Source organism: Lutra lutra, chromosome 12, assembly GCF_902655055.1.
Source record: "Lutra lutra chromosome 12, mLutLut1.2, whole genome shotgun sequence".
In the NCBI taxonomy this organism is placed as follows: Eukaryota; Metazoa; Chordata; class Mammalia; order Carnivora; family Mustelidae; genus Lutra; species Lutra lutra.
This window is the reverse complement of record NC_062289.1, coordinates 83,249,115-83,267,099: the sequence shown is the minus strand read 5'-3', so window position 1 is coordinate 83,267,099 and position 17,985 is coordinate 83,249,115. Positions and strand designations below refer to the sequence as shown.

Sequence of the window (17,985 nt, the reverse complement as noted above, 5' to 3'; positions counted from 1 at the left end):
GTCCCCCGCAGGGGTCCCACGGGTCGGCTTGGATCCCATGCCCACCCCTGAGCCCATCCCTCAGCCCATCCCTCGGGCTGTCGATGCAGGGCTTCTGATGGGGCAGACCACCCAAACCACAGGCAGGCATAGAATGGGGAAGTGATTTTCCAAAGGAAAAGAGGGACTAGTGGCCAGGAAGTGGGGACGGGTAGGCAGGGGGCAGGCGTGTGCACAAAGAGCAGAGCTCCACACTCCAGGCTAGGGCCAAGTTGTCCGTTTCCTCCTGATCTTGGCTCCCGTGCCACGCCGAATCTCCCTCCCCCAAGAAGCCTCTCTGTGGCGGCAGTGGCTTCGAGGCTCCAGAGAGCCCGGGGCATCTACGGTCTGGGCTACGGATGTGGCATTTAGCACACGCAGCCCTGGGTTGGCATCAGACTTTGCATACGTGGATTGCAGGCTGGTGAGCAGAGGGGGACGGGTCAGCCCTGTTTTCCATATCTGTAAGCCCCACTGCAGGTCTGGGCTGTATTTTCTGTGAAGGCCAAGAAAGCTCCTGGGGGCCTCACTTAAATAGCACCCCACATGGTCAAGGTTATTAATATATTTTCTGGACCTGTTACGCCTGGCAGTGGTTTCTCATCCCTGGTCCTGCTGACATCAGCGGCTCTCCCGGGCGTCCCGGGCCTGTTGGCTGTACCCTTGGCCTCTCGCTGCCCCCGTGCCATCAGCGCATCCCCCCAACACACACATCCGAGCTGGGGGAACCAAACAAGTCTCCGGACATTGCCAAATGTCTCTTAGGGGGCACACTTGCCCCCGGTTGGGTATCCTGGCTTTGCTGCTCGCGATCACCTCCCAGGTGAGCAGGAGGCATTTATTTCTCTCATTTCACCGACGAGATTGAGGTTCAAAGTGGGGCTCAGTGCCCGGGCCCAGGCCCTGCTCCTTGGTGTCCCCTGCTCTTCCGGGGATGCTGTGCTTCTGTCATTTTGGTGCCTAGAGAGATGATAACCCCAGGCTGGGAAACCCAGCGTTGGTCTTCGTTTTCCAGGGATCATACCCGCGCTTTTCCCGGAAGAGGAGAAGGAGACGATCCTCGGGCAGATCGGACCAGAAGCCCTGAAGCAAGGCACGGGCCCAGCCAAGGAGTCCGTGTGGCAGTACTTTGTGAACAAGAGTGCCAACAACCTGCACATTGTCCTGGGCATGTCGCCGGTCGGGGACACCCTGAGGACCCGGTGCAGGAATTTCCCAGGTGCCTGGGGCTGAGCCTACATCGCCATCCCGGCATGCTACATCCTACATCCACCCCGGCAAGGTGTCCCGAGCAGAGCAAAACTCGGGGTGGTCCCCGGGGCTGGCATGTGGGCCCTGCCTTGTAGGACGGATCCTGCTCTGTCCCTCCCAATGGCCAGCAGGCTCCCGGGCTGCCCACAGGGGGGGCGCTGTCTCCCCCCCACCAGGAAAGGCTCACAGGCCCTGGTCGTGGCAGGTACTGAGCCTTCTTCTCTCTTCTGTTGCGACCATCCTGCCAGCCTCGGGGAAAATGCAGTCCCTGACCTGTAGAGCAGAGGTTCTGGAGTGGGGGGTGACAATACTGGCACCCTCAGGGACATTTGTCAGTGCCTGGAGACGTTTCCGCTGCTCGCATCCATGGGTTGGGGGGTGTGGTACCAACATCCGGTTGGTAGAGACCAAGTGCCCCTGAACGCTCTGTGTTGCCCAGACACCCCGCCATGCAGGACCGTCCAGGCGAAAGTCTGCCACGCTGAGGCTGAGAAATTCTGCTCTGGCTGAGTTAGTCTTGGACGCATCCAGCATTTCTACCACCGTGCCTGGTGCTGAAGACTGTGTCCTTGTCCTCGTCCTCGAGCATCTCTTTTGTCTCTCCCTCTTCTCAAGGTCTTGTAAATAACACCGGTATCGACTGGTTCATGCCTTGGCCTTCTCAAGCCCTCCTCGCCGTTGCTAAGTCCTTTTTAGGTACGTGACCGCTAATGGGGGTGGGGTGCGCCAATGGTATAACAAAATAACTTGTTATCACTTTTCTGACTTTGAATTTTGGTCCAGTAGATCCCTTCACCGTTCACCTCCAGGGCCATGAAGGCTTTGAAGTTTGTCAGTGTGTTTTTGGTTTATACTGTGTTTTAATCTAAAGGGATTTCACAGGGCACTGGGGCCACTTGGGGGGCTCAGTCAGTTCAGCGTCTTGATTGTGGCTCAGGTTGGGATCTCAGGGTCCTGGGCTCTGAGCCCTGCGTTGGGCTCCATGCTCAGCGGGGCGTCTGACGGATCTGGCCCCTACCAGAGCAGGGGCTGGCACATCATGGTCTTTGGACCAAATGGGACCCACAGCTTGCTTCGGGAAACAGACTGTGATGGGGACACGAACACATTTGTCAGTGAACGCGGTGTCTGTGGCTACTTTAAGCTCCAGACTGCACGGTTGAGGAATTGCAGCAGAGACCATATGGCCCATGGAGGCTGCATTTTCACCGAGCTCTTTACAGGAAAAGCGGGCTGATCCCTGACTCAGAGGATACCCAGAGGACCTTTCAGGAGACTGATAATCAGTGCTGAATTTGCTCAGAAGTTTCAAACACTTAAGTCCTTGATTATTAATTTTACTCTCCGGAATAAGAAAGCAAGTCAATGTATCTTTAGGGAAAAGCATTTTTGTCTGGATCTTGACATCAAATGACACCAGGTGGGTCTGCAAATAGTTTCCACCTTCTACCTCTGTGTTCAGAAAATGAGTCGCTTGTCAGTTCACCCAGGGAGAACTCGTAATGCTAATCAACATGCAGGGGAAAGGGACAAGTGTGGCTCTGTGCTCCCCATGGAACTCACCATCTAACGGGGGGATCCGCAAACTTGGCCTGTAAAGGACCAGGTAATAGATATTTCCAGCTGTGTGGGTCATGCAGACTCTGCGTCAGCTTCTCACGTCTGCCGCTGGATCTGTGTTCCCGTGAAACTGTGCTTACAAAACCAGGCAGTGGGATGGGTGTGTCCTCTGTGGTCCACCAGCCCCGCAGGCCCATGAACCATCCCCGTGCGCTCATAGCACTTTGGTTTGCCATCACCACGCAGCAGCTCTGTGTCCTAAAGAATACCGCGTGGAATTCGCTTAGAATTTTTTTTTCTTGGAACAGATTCCCTGGTGTTGGGCTAACCATGCCCCAAAGTGTGGATACTTGGGAGGCAGGGTTTTTCTCTGTGGGCTATGGTGTTCCGGCCCCTCGTATAATTTCAGATCAAACCTGCAGCCTCTGGCTGAACGGTTCCATTTCGTCAATCTTGTCTTCCTTCTTCTTAGTTGCAGGCCCATTCTGCGTGGCGGGGAGTGTGTTGTGCTGTCTGTTGGGTGGTCCAAGGGCTGTGATCTGAGCAATGGAAGAGATGATGGTTTCAACAGACTTAGAGGAAGGCCCACTTTGTGCCCACTGCGTGCCAGGCATAAGGGATCCAGCAGTGACACTGGGTGCATTTCCCTCCTGAAACCCCTGGCCCCCTCCCGGGACAGTGGCACAGCCAGCCCGGGAGACAGACCTTCCTGCCTGCAGAGCATGTATCAGTCCCATGGTCCAGGAGAGCCACCAACCAGGTGCTCTTTTGCTTTCTCTATTAAACATTTTCTTAAAAGATTTTATTTATTTGACAGAGAGGTAGAGAACACAAGTAGGCAGAGTAGCAGACAGAGGGAGAGGGAAAAGCAGTCTCCCCACCGAGTAGGGAGCCTGACGTGGTACTTGATCCCAGGACCCTGTTATCATGGCCGGAGCTGAAGGCAGATACTTAACTGACTAAGCCACCCAGGCGCCCCATCTGTTAAACATTTTTATATCATCTTCTTATTGTGCTTAAACATCCATAACATAAAATTTGCCATTTTAACCATTTTCAGGAGTCGAGTTAGAGGTGTGAAGCACATTCACATTCTTGGGCAGCTGCCACTGCCGTCCAGCTCCAGACCTTCCACCTTGTAAAATGGAAACTGTCCCTGTGAAGCACCAACTTCCCGTTCCCCCCACCCCAGCCCCCCCCCATAACCTCTCAACTACTTTCTTTCTCTGAATTTGCCTGTTCCAGAGACTTTGTATGAAGTTGAATCGTGCAACGTGTGTCCTTCCGGGCCTTGCTTCTTACCCTTAGCCTGTTCTCGAAGTTCATCTGTGTTGTGTCATGGGACAGTTTCCTTTCTTCCGTCGTAGGGATGGACCGCATTCTGTTTATCCGGCCATCTGTTGACCAACACTGGGTCCCTTCCCCTTTTGGCTGTCATGAGTAGCGCAGCCGTGAGCATTGCCTGCAAGAGTCTTGACACTTTCAGGGCTTTGTGGGTCCATGACTCGGAGCGGAATTGCTGGGTCGGACAGGAATGTTGTGTTTAACTCTTCAGGAGCCTGCTCTTTCCCACCGCCTCAGAGGCATTTTCCCCGTTCCTTTCTCTTCAGGGACTAATCCGATGATCCCGGTGGAAAACACAGATGGTGTGGTGGAGCATGTTGTTTTGGTCCATGAATCCGTGAATGAGTTCAGCAAACAATTTCTACAGAAATTGAGGCGTAGCAACTATGTAACCCCTAAAAACTACCTGGACTTTATTAACACATATTCAAAGCTGCTGGATGAGAAAACTCAGTATAACACAGGTAAGACAGGGGGAATGGGATGGGGAACACGTAGGATCCAAGTGCTGACCTCGTCTTTCAGCAAGTGCTTCATTAGCAGGAGCTAAGGAAGACAAATGTGCAGCACATTCCAGGTTTTACTTCCCAGAGCGATTCTTCTAGGTGGGAGAGGCCTGGCTCGCTTATATTTTCTTTGTTGGTGTTGGGTTGTGCACTTTGAGCTCTGTGTCTTCCCTGCCTAGAGATAGGGTGCGAGGGCAGCAACACGCTCTGTTGGAAAATGCTTTTGAAAAAAAAAAAATGCTCTGGCTCTGGCTGTTGGCTAAGGGAAGTGCTGTTTTCAGAAATACATTTATTTTGGCTGATGTGGTCCTGGCACAGTGGTGGAGGTCCTTGATGCTGTCTGATGTCTCACGAAAATGATTTTTTAGGTTGAGCCCCAGTGAATCGAATCCCCAGGGAGGCCCCTGGAATGCTTGCCCGGGTGTGTGGGGAACCTCACCCACCTTGGTGAGGAATACAGCTATTCTCTTTCCACAGCTCAATGCAAGCGTCTGGAGGGGGGGCTGGACAAGCTGAAGGAGGCCACCATCCAGCTGGACGAGCTGAATCAGAAGCTGGCTGTGCAGAAGGTCGTGCTGGCAGAGAAGTCCATTGCCTGCGAGGCGCTGCTAGAGGAGATAGCCACCAACACGGCCATAGGTCAGTGTGGGGCCAGCTCAGTGGAGGGTTGGGGGGGCAGCAGGGCTCCCCTAGATAGGACAGAGCTCCACTGGGGGACATCCCCGAGAAGCCACCTGTCAGCCCACCCTTTTTCTCCTGAGCATGATGAGTGTTCCTGCGTGTGGGGCTTTGCGGGCCCCCATTGGTCCCCTCAGCTCTGAGATCACCTGCAGTCACTCTGGCCCTCCTTGCCACATGGCTCCAGTCCAGGCCCATCTCCTCTGTGATAGTCACCCCGTGGACCCCTCTTCCTGGCACCCTGACAGTGTTGACAGTCTCCGCTCTGCTGTTCAGTTCTGACGGTTTCACGGCTGTGACCTCGCTTCCTTCTTCCCATGCGTTTGTCCTCCTGCTGCTCCAGCGAGAATCTCTCTGAGGGCCAGGATCTCTCCCAGGGCCAGGATCCTGCATAGCATTAGGGCCCCTACACGCTTTGCCCCCTACAGAGGCTCAGTCGATGCTTGCTTGTTGACTGTGGGCATGACTCCATAGAGGACGCTGCACTGGAAAATCCGAGGGCATCCAGCATACGTTTGTCAAGAACCCACTATATGGGTTCCCTGGGGCCGTTTGCTGAAGCAGAGTCCCCAGGAACTTTAGCGGGGGACCCCGCACATGGGATGACAGTGCACCAAAGTGGTTACGAGCAGGGCTGTGATGCTCAAGTCCTTGGGCTCCAGTCCCACCTGGGTGCCCCCAGATAAGGGACAGTGTACTTATTTCCTAGAGCTGCCCAAACAAATGGCCACAGCTGGGGGGCTTCGAACAACAGAAGTTTACTCTCACGGTTCTGGAGACCAGAGTCTGAAATCAAGGTGTCGGGGGCCATGCTCCCTCCAAAGGCTCTAGGGGAGGACCCCTCCTTGCCTCTCCCAGCCTCCGGCATTTGTCAGCAGTCCGTAGCTTTTAAGTTTATCTCAGTGTCTGGTGCCAGTGACCACTTCCCTTTATGTCCCCGTGTCCTCATGTGCTTGTCTTATAAGGACATAAGCCATTGGATTTAGGACCCCCTAACCCAGTATGACCTCACGTGAACTCATTAGATGTCCAAAGACCCTCTTTCTAGATAAGGTCACATTCTGAGGTCGCTGGTGGATGTGGATCATGGGGGACATTCTTCAGCCCAGTACAGCTACCATGAGCCGATCTCTGTGCTAGGGATCAGGCTTCCAGACCTTGGGGAGATACCTACGTTCCAGTGACTAGAACCAGACAATCAGTGAGCCAACAATTAAGTGAAATGCCCAATTTCGATTAGTGTCATGAAGCAAATAGAGGATCCAGAGTGACCGAAGGGGCAGGCCACCTTACGAGGGGTGACTTTTCAGCGGGGTCTGAACAAACCTTGGAGATGGTGATGAGAAGCAGAAAGATCTCTGTGAACCAGAAAGACAGGAAGGGCGGCCCTGGTGTCCTCCACTCACACAAGCTACGCAGGGCTGGGGTCTGTCCCGTGGGATGGAGTGGTGGGACATGGCTGGGCCAGTCGGAGTCAGCAGCGGTCCTGGTGTTGGAGACCCCCTGCCGGCTGAGAACTTCTGCTCTAGCAGGAACACCCAAGGCCTCCATATTGGCCCAAGAGTGTTAGATCCCCTGACAGCCCAGCACTGGCCTTGGCGGGCTGTGTGTGGCTTTGTCTCCATGGTGGTGGTCTCTCCCCTCCACGCCAGCATCCTCACTCACCAGCCTCTCCCCCCACAGCCGAAGAAAAGAAGAAGCTCGCAGAGGAAAAAGCCATGGAGATAGAAGAGCAGAACAAGATCATTGCGGTGGAGAAGGCGGAGGCTGAGATGGCCCTTGCCGAAGTCATGCCCATCCTAGAGGCCGCCAAGCTGGAGCTGCAGAAGCTGGACAAATCAGATGTGACCGAGATCAGGTGACTGATGGCCATCTCCATGCGTGTGTGGCCGCCCGTGGCGCTCCTGACAGCCATTCCATTCCTTCTGGCGGTCAGACACTTATGGAGCTCCATCATGGGCTGGCCACTGGGCTGAGTGCTTTCTAAGGCCGTGGGTCCTGTCCTCATTTGCAGATGAGGCAGCTGGGGCCCTGGGCAGGGAGTTGGTGCACCCCGGGTCCCCCCCAGCCAGGAGGGAGCAGGGCCTTTTGGCTCTGGACCCAGGCTGTCTCAGAGAAGGGGGCAGAGTCCCAGAGCTCAGTGGGCCAGTGCTCTCCACAGGAAGCGCCACACCAGTATCTGCCCTAAACAGCCACAGGACACCTGACCCAGGGGACCATTGCCCCGCCGAAGAGAGTGTGACAGAGACGTGTGACAGGGCTACGAGCTGAGAGCCGAGAGGGGATGCCTGTCCCCTTTCTAGCCAAATGGGCTTGAGAAGGGTGGGGAGAGGAGCTCCTCGCTGTGGCCCCCAGGCATTTGGCAAACAACCTGTAAAACGACTGCGTCTGCCACCACCAGAGCACTTCCAGGAACAAGAGCCTGGTGTGGGGCTGGTGGGGGAACTTTCTCCCCGCATTGTGTGGTCTGACCCTGGGGCCCCGTTAAGGGATCTCGCTGGTAAATTTAGCACCGAGACTGAAGCCAGGAAGGCGCACTGCCCTGTCTGCCTAGCTCCCCCCTAGTAACTCCCCCCCACACCTCTGCTTGCAACCCTCAGCCCCCCAGCTGTCCCCATCACATCCTCGTTGTCAGATGGGGTTCAGTCCTTCTGGCCCCACAGTCAGGCCTCCGGTGAGAGAGTCTCCTGTTTCCAGGTCGCTGGTTGACTTTCCGTCTTGGGCTCCCTGCAGAACGAGGCTTGCTCTGGGTGCTTCTTCCTCTTCCTAAAGGCCGAGCAGCTTTCCTCTGTCGAAGGCTGTGCCCTGGTTGTTGGCTCATTAGTGATACTTGGGGATTTGAACCGAGTGCCTGGCTGGTTCCAGGGCAGGGGACCGAAGCAGTTCTTGGGAGGTCATCGGTAGACTCTGCCGCTGTTGGCAAGAAGTCATTCTTTTAGTTCTGCGGAGCGCGGTTGATCGAGGGTATAAGGACGGACGTTTTAAAGTCGCAGTGGTGTGAGTCAGACGTTCAAACCGAGGCACCGGAACGAAGCAGAAAGGCATGGCCAGCTATGCTGGGGGACAGACCGTCAGCATACACATTTTCAAGGGAAAGAGCCAATTGTAGTTACACAAATTTTGGGCACCATACCCAGGTCAGCAGCAGAAAAATTCTGTAAGAGCAGAGAGCTGGGGAGAAGTTCTGAAGGGGATTCATTTGGCTAGAAGGGGCTGTGGGTCCCCACGTCAGCTCAAGGGGGAGGGGAGAGATGGGGCTTCTGAAGAACTAAACGGAGAGCTCTCTACCTGTCCCCACAGTGAATGAGGGATGCCTGCATCACGCCTGAGACAGGTGTGAGATGGGGGCTCAGCTCATCCCTGAGAAAGTGGAAATGGCCTAAGACCTAAAAGGAATAATTTTTTAAAAATGTGATTATTAGAGTAGATGATATGTTCATGCAGGGCTCTGCCTCTTATGGGCTGTGTGACCTCTGGCAACTCACTTAACTTCTCTGTGCTGTAGTTTCTTTTTTTTTTTTTTTTTAAAGATTTTATTTATTCATTTGACAGACAGAGATCACAAGTAGGCAGAGAGGCAGGCAGAGAAAGAGAGGAGGAAGCAGGCTCCCGCTGAGCAGAGAGCCCGATGTGGGGCTCGATCCCAGGACCCTGAGATCATGACCTGAGCCGAAGGCAGAGGCTTTAGCCCACTGAGCCACCCAGGCGCCCCATGTGCTGTAGTTTCTTGATTTGTGACATGGGGATGATGATCATTGTCCCCATGGCATGAGGGCTGTTGGGAAGATGGACTGACTGAACTATTACAGGAAGAGCTCCAGGACTGGGTTCACCACACTGTCAGTGCCAAGTAAGCATGAGCTAGGATCACAGTCTGACATCAAAATGACGTGTGAAAGCCCCTCCCACCTGCCCCGTCAGCGAAGTTCCCCTCCCCGCACACAACAGGTACCCACTGTCTTTCTGCTCTCACATATGGATCCAGAAAGTTTTTATGATCAAGGCAATCAGATATACCCGTGTCTCTTCAGTTCCCGGCTTTAGATTCTGAAGGTTAGTGGTAGAACAAGGGATACCTGAGTGCCCTTGTTTCCTCCTCTTTTTTTGGTGTGTAAATGGCCTTATACTCTACACATTTTCCTATATCTTGGCTTCTCCGGTGAACAATGTGTTTTGGAGATCTCTCGCGTGTTGCCGTGTGATGAACTTCCCCCATGTCTGAGAAGAGTTCATCACGTTCCACTGGACGGCCCTGTCGCCCTCTGTTTAACCAGCCCCAGTTTATGAAGTTTCAGCTTGTGGCCGGTCTTCTGCCTTCACGAACCGCGTGGCGAAGAATAACCCTGACCTTACTTCATTGTGCAGCTGGGCAAGTCCACTGGAAGGTTCTATTTCTAGGGTGGAATCTCCCAAGTCCAAGGGTGTGTGTTTGTAATGTCTACAGGTGCTGCTTAATGTGCTCCCTGGGGGCGGAGCCCACTTACGCGCCCCTGGCAATCCACCTCAGTGCCTGCTTCCTCATAGCCTCGCCAGTGGAGAGCATTATAATGCATTTGGATTTTTGCTTGTTTTGTAGATGAAAAGTGGTGTTTGTGTAGTTTTAATGTGCATTTCCCTTATTGCAAGTGACGTTGGCCTTTTTTTTCATATGTGAAAAATGTGTATGAGGGTCGTGTGTATTTCTTTTTCTGTGAACTGTTCATAAGCTTTGCATGTTTATCTGTTAATTGTTAGTGCTCATTTTTTTTTCTTATTCAGTTCCAGTGGCTTTTTACGTGATAGGGAGATCAATTTTTTTTTAAGATTTTATTTATTTATTTGACACAGAGAGAGAAATCACAAGTAGGCAGAGAGGCAGGCAGAGAGAGGGGGAAGCAGGCTCCCCGCTGAGCAGAGAGCCCGATGCGGAGCTCGATCCCAGGACCCTGAGACCATGACCTGAGCCGAAGGCAGAGGCTTAACCCACTGAGCCACCCAGGAACCTGAGTTTTTAACCATGATGTGAGTTGTAGATATTTTCCCCAGTGGCTCATTGGCCATTTGAGTTTGATTGTGAGGTTTGTGTGTGTGTTTGTGTTTGCTGTGTATAAGACTTTTGTATTTACATGACAGACTTTAGCAATATTTTATTTTGTGGCCTTTGGATATTGTGTCATACTTAAATGGCCTTTTAAACCTGTAGGATTGTAAAACAATTTCCCCATGATTTCTTCCCATACTTTTACAGTTCATTTCTGTACAGTTAAATATTTGATCTTTTGGGTTTTCCAGGGGTTCACTGTGAGTCTGGATCCAATTTTATTTTTTCCAGGTGACTATAATCTGGCTTCCTTTAGGTTGTTTGGATATTAAATGTGATGATCCAGCACTGACATCTTGACAATTTCATTCTGTAATGCTCAATCCTCTTTGTTGAAATCATCAGATGTTAAGGCAGGGAGAGTAGGAGTCATGAAGATCAGAAGTGGGTGATCCTCTGTAGTACAAAAGGCTCCCTTTGTTACTGGCTTGCAATTTTACTCTTCTTCCTTCCATTCATTTGGCAGTCTTTGGGTGCCTACAACGCCCCCCCCCCCCCCCCCCCCCCCCCCCCCGCCCATGCTGGCACTGGGGCTGAGCAGCAATGAGCCAGCAGGCAAGACCTTCATTACATTCAGCTGACACTCTCAGGAAGGCACGGGCATTCATGCAGGAATCCCACATGTACAGGAAAATCACCCAAGAAGTTAGGGTGGGATGGTCTTTGCTGCCATGACTGTGGATAATGGGGGAACCTCACCTAGTCTGGGGGGTGGGGAGTCGGGGAAGGTATTCCCCAAGAGGTGACATTTATTTTTTTAAAGGTTTATTTATTTGAGAGGCAGGTGAGGGACAGAAGCAGAGGGAAACTCAAGCTGACTCCATACTGAGTGTAGAACCCAGTGTGGGGCTGTATCTCAACCCCCTGAGATCACAACCTGAGCCAAAACCAAGAGTTGGATGCTTAACCGACTGAGCCACCCAGGCGCCTCCCCTGTTCCCTAGAAGGGACATTTATTTATCTATGTACTTATTTTTTGGAAGATTTTATTTATTTATTTGACAGAGAGAAACAGCAAGAGAGGGAACACAAGCAGGGGGAGTGGGAGAGGGAGAAGCAGGCTTCCCGCTGAGCATAGAGCCTGATGCAGGACTCGATCCCAGGACCCCGGGATCATGATCTGAGCCGAAGGCAGACACTTAACGACCGAGTCACCCAGGCATCACTTGAAAGTGACATTTACACTGAGCTGGGACTAGAGAATAGGGATCCACCAGCTGTAGGATGGAGGCTAGAGGAGGGCCCTCTCTGAGGCTGGCAGGAGCTTGGGCTGAGGGAAAAGCAGACACAGACGGAGCGTCGGGGTAATTAGAGTGAGGGAAGGTAGGGAGTGGCATTTGTGACGACTCTTTCCCTCCAGGGAGGGCAGCATATCCTCCTCCTCTCTCTCTCTCCTGAGATTCTTTTTTCTTTTTTTTAAGATTTTATTTATTTATTTAATAGAGATCACAGGTAGGCAGAGATGCAGACAGAGAGAGAGGGGGAAGCAGGCTCTCTGCCAAGCAGAGAGCCCAATGCGGGGCTCGATCCCAGGACCCCAGGATCATGACTCGAGCTGAAAGCAGAGGCTTTAACCCACTGAGCCACCCAGGTGCCCTCTCCTGAGTTTCTTTCGCGATAGGAGAAAGGAAATGAAACAAAAATGTTTCTATTTCTCAGACTGAGAACCTCAGGATTACGAATACCTCAGTTGTCCTGTGTTACGACAGCAATACCTTCTGTAGAAACAGGGCTCCAGGTACGAGCTTGTCAGCTGAGGGCCGAGAACATCACTTTCACAGACTCGCAGGGTTTGGGAGCGGGAAGGTCTGGCTCTGCTCCCCATTTTGCAGGTGGGAAAACCGAGAACGCTGGATGGTTTACAACTTGCCCACGGGCTCAGGACCCTTCACTGGGGCTGGGGTCCTTTCCGTCTTCTATCTGAAAACATTTCACCGATTCTTTTCTCCTCTGATTCTTCAAAGATCGGTGGCCTGGGCCTGGCCTCCGTCCCCCACCCCGGAAGGAAGCCTTTTAAAGGCAGCTGACGGCGTTGTGGGCTTTCGCAAGCACCTAATGCCGATGTAATTGCACCTTTCCCTGGTGACTCAGGACCACCACTTTAATCACCGGTCTTCGTGCTGGAGTCATTGCCCTGGCTTGTCCCTGCGCCGCGTCGCTCCTTCTCGCTGCTCTTGTCTGCAGGCCGGTGGGCTGGGGTCCTGGGGCCAGGGCGGCCGGGGCGTTTGCCCAGTAGAGACAGTCTCCATACCTCTACCCTGCTTGGGTTGTTCTTGTGCTCTTGGCCCATCCCGCCGTCCCGCTCGCCTCTGAGTTGCTCAGGCCTTCTGCTGGGATGCCTGGGCCCCTGCCTGCCTCCCCCTCCCCTCTAGGTCATCTTCAGGGGGCCTCTCTCATCTCCCTGTCTTCTCTCTTTTCCTTCCTTCCATTCACCTCTTTTTCATTTTCCTGAAGCTTCTGGCTCTCTCCGTGGTCTGGCGTCTGCAGGACTCACGTGATGTGGAGAGCCTTTGAGAGCAGCAGGCAGCCCAGTGCCCCTGCTCCCTGCCCCCAGTGCAGTTAACATGCCTCCCATTCCTGCATGTATGTACCGGTGTTGCTGTGTGCTTGCCCCTTTGTTGGGGGTCTCGGTGCCCTGGAGTGGGGAGGGCACTGGACATCTGAGTGTTTGGAGGAGCCGAGTGACTGTCTGGGCTCCTCAAAGGCAAAGGAAACAGGTAAGGGGTGACCTAGCCTGGAAGGAGCCCTGGATGTGGGGACCCTGGACCCCACAGGCTGTGTGGACACAGGCAGCCCGTCCAGACACTCTGAGCCCCGTCTCTTCATCTAGTAAATGGAAAAGAGGACAAAGATGAGGAGGAGGAGGAGGACGGCAGTAATGCCAGTGGCTACGCGGCAGAGTCTGAGAAGCTGCCCCAAGCGGTGATTAGAAACACGGATTCTCAGGCTCCTCCTTGACCTAGTGACTCATGCTTGGGTGGCTTGGGTTTGCATTTTAATGATACCCGCCCCTGTGGTTCTGGCCCCCCCGTGGCTGAGACCAGTCCCTGCCCTGGGAGCAGCTCCCCCCACCCCCGAGGAGGCCAAGTCCGTGCTGGGATATGGCTTCCTTGGCCTCCATGCTGTGTCACCTCTAAGAAAGGGCTCTGGGCTGAGCCATTTTTCCTGGAACTTTCTGGAACTTTTCTAAGCTCTCATTTAGGCTAGATCCTGGGCACGTCCTGGGTCTGATTCACACACATTTCTATTTCTCACCAGATCCTTTGCCAAGCCCCCCAAACAGGTGCAGACGGTGTGTGAGTGCATCCTCATCATGAAAGGGTACAAGGAACTCAACTGGAAGACCGCCAAGGGCATGATGTCTGACCCGAATTTCCTGAGGTCTCTGATGGAGATTGATTTTGATTCGATCATGCAGAGCCAGGTGAAAAATATCAGAGGTGCGTACGGACGGACGGACGCAGGAAGAGCCAGGGTCTGTCTCCGTCTGACAGCTCAGGATTTGGGAGCAGGGATGGAGAGCACAGAGGGGGCTTGTCAGAGGCCAACCCTCCTGTTGGGGTCAGTTGTCACTGTGGCTCTTTGGGCGGAATAAGCCGAAGGATCATTCCCAGAGGAAATGAGGAACGTGGAGGCACTGTTGTGTGAGATGGGACAGCTAGGAGCTAGATGGTCAGTAGCAGCCTATGCCCTCTGAACGTTCAAGAACAATCACTCTGGTGTTTCCCCTTAGGAAATAGGATCCTCTTATGGAACCCAGCCTGGCCTCCTCTTCGGTCCATCTTGTGCATCAGGCTTGGTGGTGCAAGAGATGGTCTACCCCTGACTTCTCCCTTGCACCTTTTGCCAGTATGAAGTCTCCTGTAGGTCCCTGGGAGACAGGCGAGGAGGGGTTGGTACCGCCCACAGCCAGCCTCCCGTCTTCGGTTATAGAATGCCGGCTTTCCCTTTGAGCCCGATGCCTGTCCTACCTAGATGCTCAGCCAGTGGGAACGAGGTTTCAGTCTTTGCAAAAAGCCATTCCAGTTCACAGTGTCACTGTTTATCTTCATGGTTTGTTCAGAATGTTATTATCAAATGCTCTTTCTCAGCCACTCAGAAACAAAACTAAATGAAACACAAAGGATAACAACAACTACAAAAAACCCAAGGACCTCTCTTTACCTGAATATTGATTGGGTGGGTTTCCATTTGCGTGAAATTACCCCTGGGGTGAGGGGGTGGGGAAAAGTGATGGTGACCCATAACAGCCTTTGAATTCCAGCTAGCTACCTGCTCTGAGCCACTTTGATGCACAGTTTGGGGTCCCCACGGACACCCTGGACACAGAGGTGCCTGGATCATAGGGATGTCCTGGGTGGCCGTAACCTGTGCCCCTCACTCATGTCTTATTAAGCACCCACCTACACAAAACTCATTTAGTGGCGCTTGTCCATCGGCAATTTATTTCCCATTTTGTTTTCCCAAGTTGGGGCTTGTGACCCATCAATATCATTCCATCTTTGACTATCAGGCCTCTTGAAGACTCTTAATACCACAACTGAAGAAATGGAAGCTGTGAGCAAAGCAGGCTTGGGGATGCTGAAGTTTGTTGAAGCTGTGATGGGCTACTGTGACGTTTTTAGAGAAATCAAGCCCAAAAGAGAAAAGGTATTGTCCATGCATAAGACCTAAACAGAGCTGCTCAGGGAGTAACCTGGAGTTGGAATTAATACGTCCACAGCTTTGCTGGACAAATGTGGGCAAGGTTCTGATTTTCCATCACATAACCATTCCCCCCTCCACCGCTAATAAATGATAAGCCTGAATTATATATATATATATAAGCCTGAATTATATCACTCTCGTCTAGACAGCGTGAATGGATGGACAGAACCAAAGTCTGGAAGGCTTTCAAATTTTGGGTGGAAAGAGTAGGATAAACGGGTAAAAATCATTCTCTGTAATTCAAGCAGTATGCTGTGTCTTGGCACTAATGACCCTTGGGGCTGGACCATTCTCGGGGTGGGGGGGGTGAGTGCTGTCATGTGCTCTGTAGGATGTATAATGGAACCCCTGCCTCCGCCCACTGGATGCCATTATCCCTACCCCCAAGATCTGACCACTCAGAATGTCTCCAGACGTGGCCATCTGTCCTCTGGGGCGGCCCCACCTGAGAACCATTGGGTCAAAGTAACATGTTGAACACAGACTACAAAGAGAGTTACAAGGTTGATTTGATCATCTTGAGATCTATTTTGACACTGCTTTATCCCTCAGAATTTTGTTCCTAGAAAATTTGGGACCAGGTGGAAGGCAAGGACTATTCTCGACGCATTCTTTTGAGTTTTTGACTTAGAACCACAGTGTCATTTTACCGTGACCTCTGCGCACATGGAAATAAAGCTGTCTGCTAACTTGGGCGTGGGACATCTTGTTTTCCAATGGGATTAGAGCTTTTGAAGCCAATGCTAGGTGACTAAGGAAAGGAGCCATGTACCTCAGCAGGGCATACAGTGGCCCCAAGAAGTAGGAACAACATTAGAAACGTGGTGTAGACCTAAGCCCCGGGGTTAGACTCGTTCATCCCTGCCCCACTGTGGTCCCCCTCCCCACCGTTCTGGGACTTGTCTTCCCTTAGGTGGCCAGGCTGGAGCGGAACTTCTACCTTACTAAGCGTGAGCTAGAAAGGATCCAGAATGAGTTGGCGGCGATCCAGAGGGAGCTGGAAGCCCTGGGGGCCAAGTACGAGGCCGCCATTCTGGAAAAGCAAATGCTGCAGGAAGAAGCTGAGATTATGGAGAGGCGGCTGATCGCGGCAGACAAGCTCATCTCAGGGCTGGGGTCTGAGAACATCAGGTCAGCGGCTGAGGAACCCCTCCGATGACAGCCCCGAGGGAGATCCTGTGGTCTGTCCGCAAACGCTGGGGCCTGAATCTCTTACCGTGTCGTCTTTCCGCCACGCTGTGCTTTTATCTGGAGACCTCTTGGGAGAGTTCGGATTTCACTACTCTCATGGCTAAGGCCGTTTTACACGTTCTGCGGTTTATTGAACAGTTGTCAAGGGTGACGGAGGCAGGCTAGCTGCAGAGACAGGGAGGCACCCGTGGCCTCTGGCAAGGTTCTGTCTGTTCTGGAAATGTTGACTTCCTAGTGGTCTTTATTTTTTTTATTTTTTATTTTTTAAAGATTTTATTTATTTATTTGACAGAAATCACAAGTAGGCAGAGAGGCAGGCAGAGAGAGAGGAGGAAGCAGGCTCCCTGCTGAGCAGAAAGCCCGATGTGGGGCTTGAACCCAGGACCTGGGATCATGACCTGAGCCGAAGGCAGCGGCTTAACCCACTGAACCACCCAGGCGCCCCCCTAGTGGTCTTTAACCCCAAGCGCGTCCCGGGTGGGTCTGGAGGGGGCCAGTCCACCTTGGTTGCGGGTCAGCTCTCTTCCAAGGGCTCTTGAGTCTGGCTCAGTCCTGAGCTTCAATTTTAAGCAAGTAGGGCTGTCTGGTGCCTCGGGGCAAGGCCGTTTGGCCAGAGCTGGTCTGCTGGATGCAAGCGTAGTTTCTAATCAGGCACCTGCGCAAGTGATAGGGAAAACACTAGAAAATACTGTTTGCTTGTGGGAAACAAACCATTTTCAGTATTTCTAAAACCTAGAAGGTTTTCGCTGTTTAGCAGAAGGGGCCAAGGGAAACATCTACTCCCTTTTATCTTGGGTAGAATTTTGTCACCAAGCAAGACCTGAGCTCAGGAGTTCTGCTGGGCGTGTCAGCAAACTACTGATTTAAAGCATTCAGAAACAGGGCACCTGGGTGGCTCAGTGGGTTAAACCTCTGCCTTTGGCTCAGGTCATGATCTCAGGGTCCTGGGATCGAGCCCTGCATCGGGCTCTCTACTCAGTGGGGAGCCTGCCTGCCCCCCCCCTCTGCCTGCTTGTGATCTCTGTCAAATAAGTAAATAGTCTTTAAAAAAAAAAACTTATTTAAAAAAAAAAAAGACACAATGTGATTGCTGCTTAATAAATAAGCTTTGAGACTAGATGCTTCCCATAAACATTTCTCCAGCCCATTAGATGCTGAGTTCTGCTGAGCCCTAAAACTGAACAAGGTCTTCTGACTTTGTTTCTAGAAGAAGGGACTATCTCCAATGATGTTTCCTTCTGGCTAGCCCCGTTAGCAGTGTGTCAAGGTGGTTCTTCGCGAATGTTCCTTTTGATTGTGTTGGAAGCTAATGGCTTACCGCAGCCCCCATCTCCTGCTCCAGGTGGCTGAATGACCTAGATGAGCTGATGCACCGGCGGGTGAAGCTGCTGGGGGACTGCCTGCTCTGCGCGGCTTTCCTGAGCTACGAGGGCGCGTTCACGTGGGAGTTCCGTGACCAGATGGTCTACCAAGTTTGGCAGAATGATATCCTGGAGCGGGAGATTCCTCTGAGCCAGCCTTTCCGGTTAGAAAACCTGCTCACAGATGATGTTGAGATCAGCAGGTGTGTGCGACCCTGAACCTGGAGGATGTGGGTGCCTGGTGCCGGGTGGGGGTAGGGGGTGGGGCCAGTGAGTGGTCCACATGGGC

The 17,985-nt window shown here is 52.6% G+C and overlaps 1 protein-coding gene across 4 annotated transcripts in view; it reads left to right on the top strand.

Annotated features, from left to right (window-relative positions):
* The window catches only part of DNAH10 (dynein axonemal heavy chain 10), a 134,711-nt gene that overhangs the window by 100,884 nt on the left and 15,842 nt on the right, over positions 1–17,985 (top strand). For all 4 annotated transcript variants that reach the window (XM_047697233.1, XM_047697234.1, XM_047697235.1 and 1 more), the window contains 9 exons: positions 1,034–1,237; positions 1,885–1,965; positions 4,440–4,637; positions 5,157–5,318; positions 7,041–7,215; positions 13,696–13,877; positions 14,951–15,087; positions 16,058–16,275; positions 17,678–17,899. In XM_047697233.1, the coding sequence (XP_047553189.1) occupies positions 1,034–1,237; positions 1,885–1,965; positions 4,440–4,637; positions 5,157–5,318; positions 7,041–7,215; positions 13,696–13,877; positions 14,951–15,087; positions 16,058–16,275; positions 17,678–17,899 (1,579 nt within the window). The remainder of the gene's footprint in view (positions 1–1,033; positions 1,238–1,884; positions 1,966–4,439; positions 4,638–5,156; positions 5,319–7,040; positions 7,216–13,695; positions 13,878–14,950; positions 15,088–16,057; positions 16,276–17,677; positions 17,900–17,985) is intronic.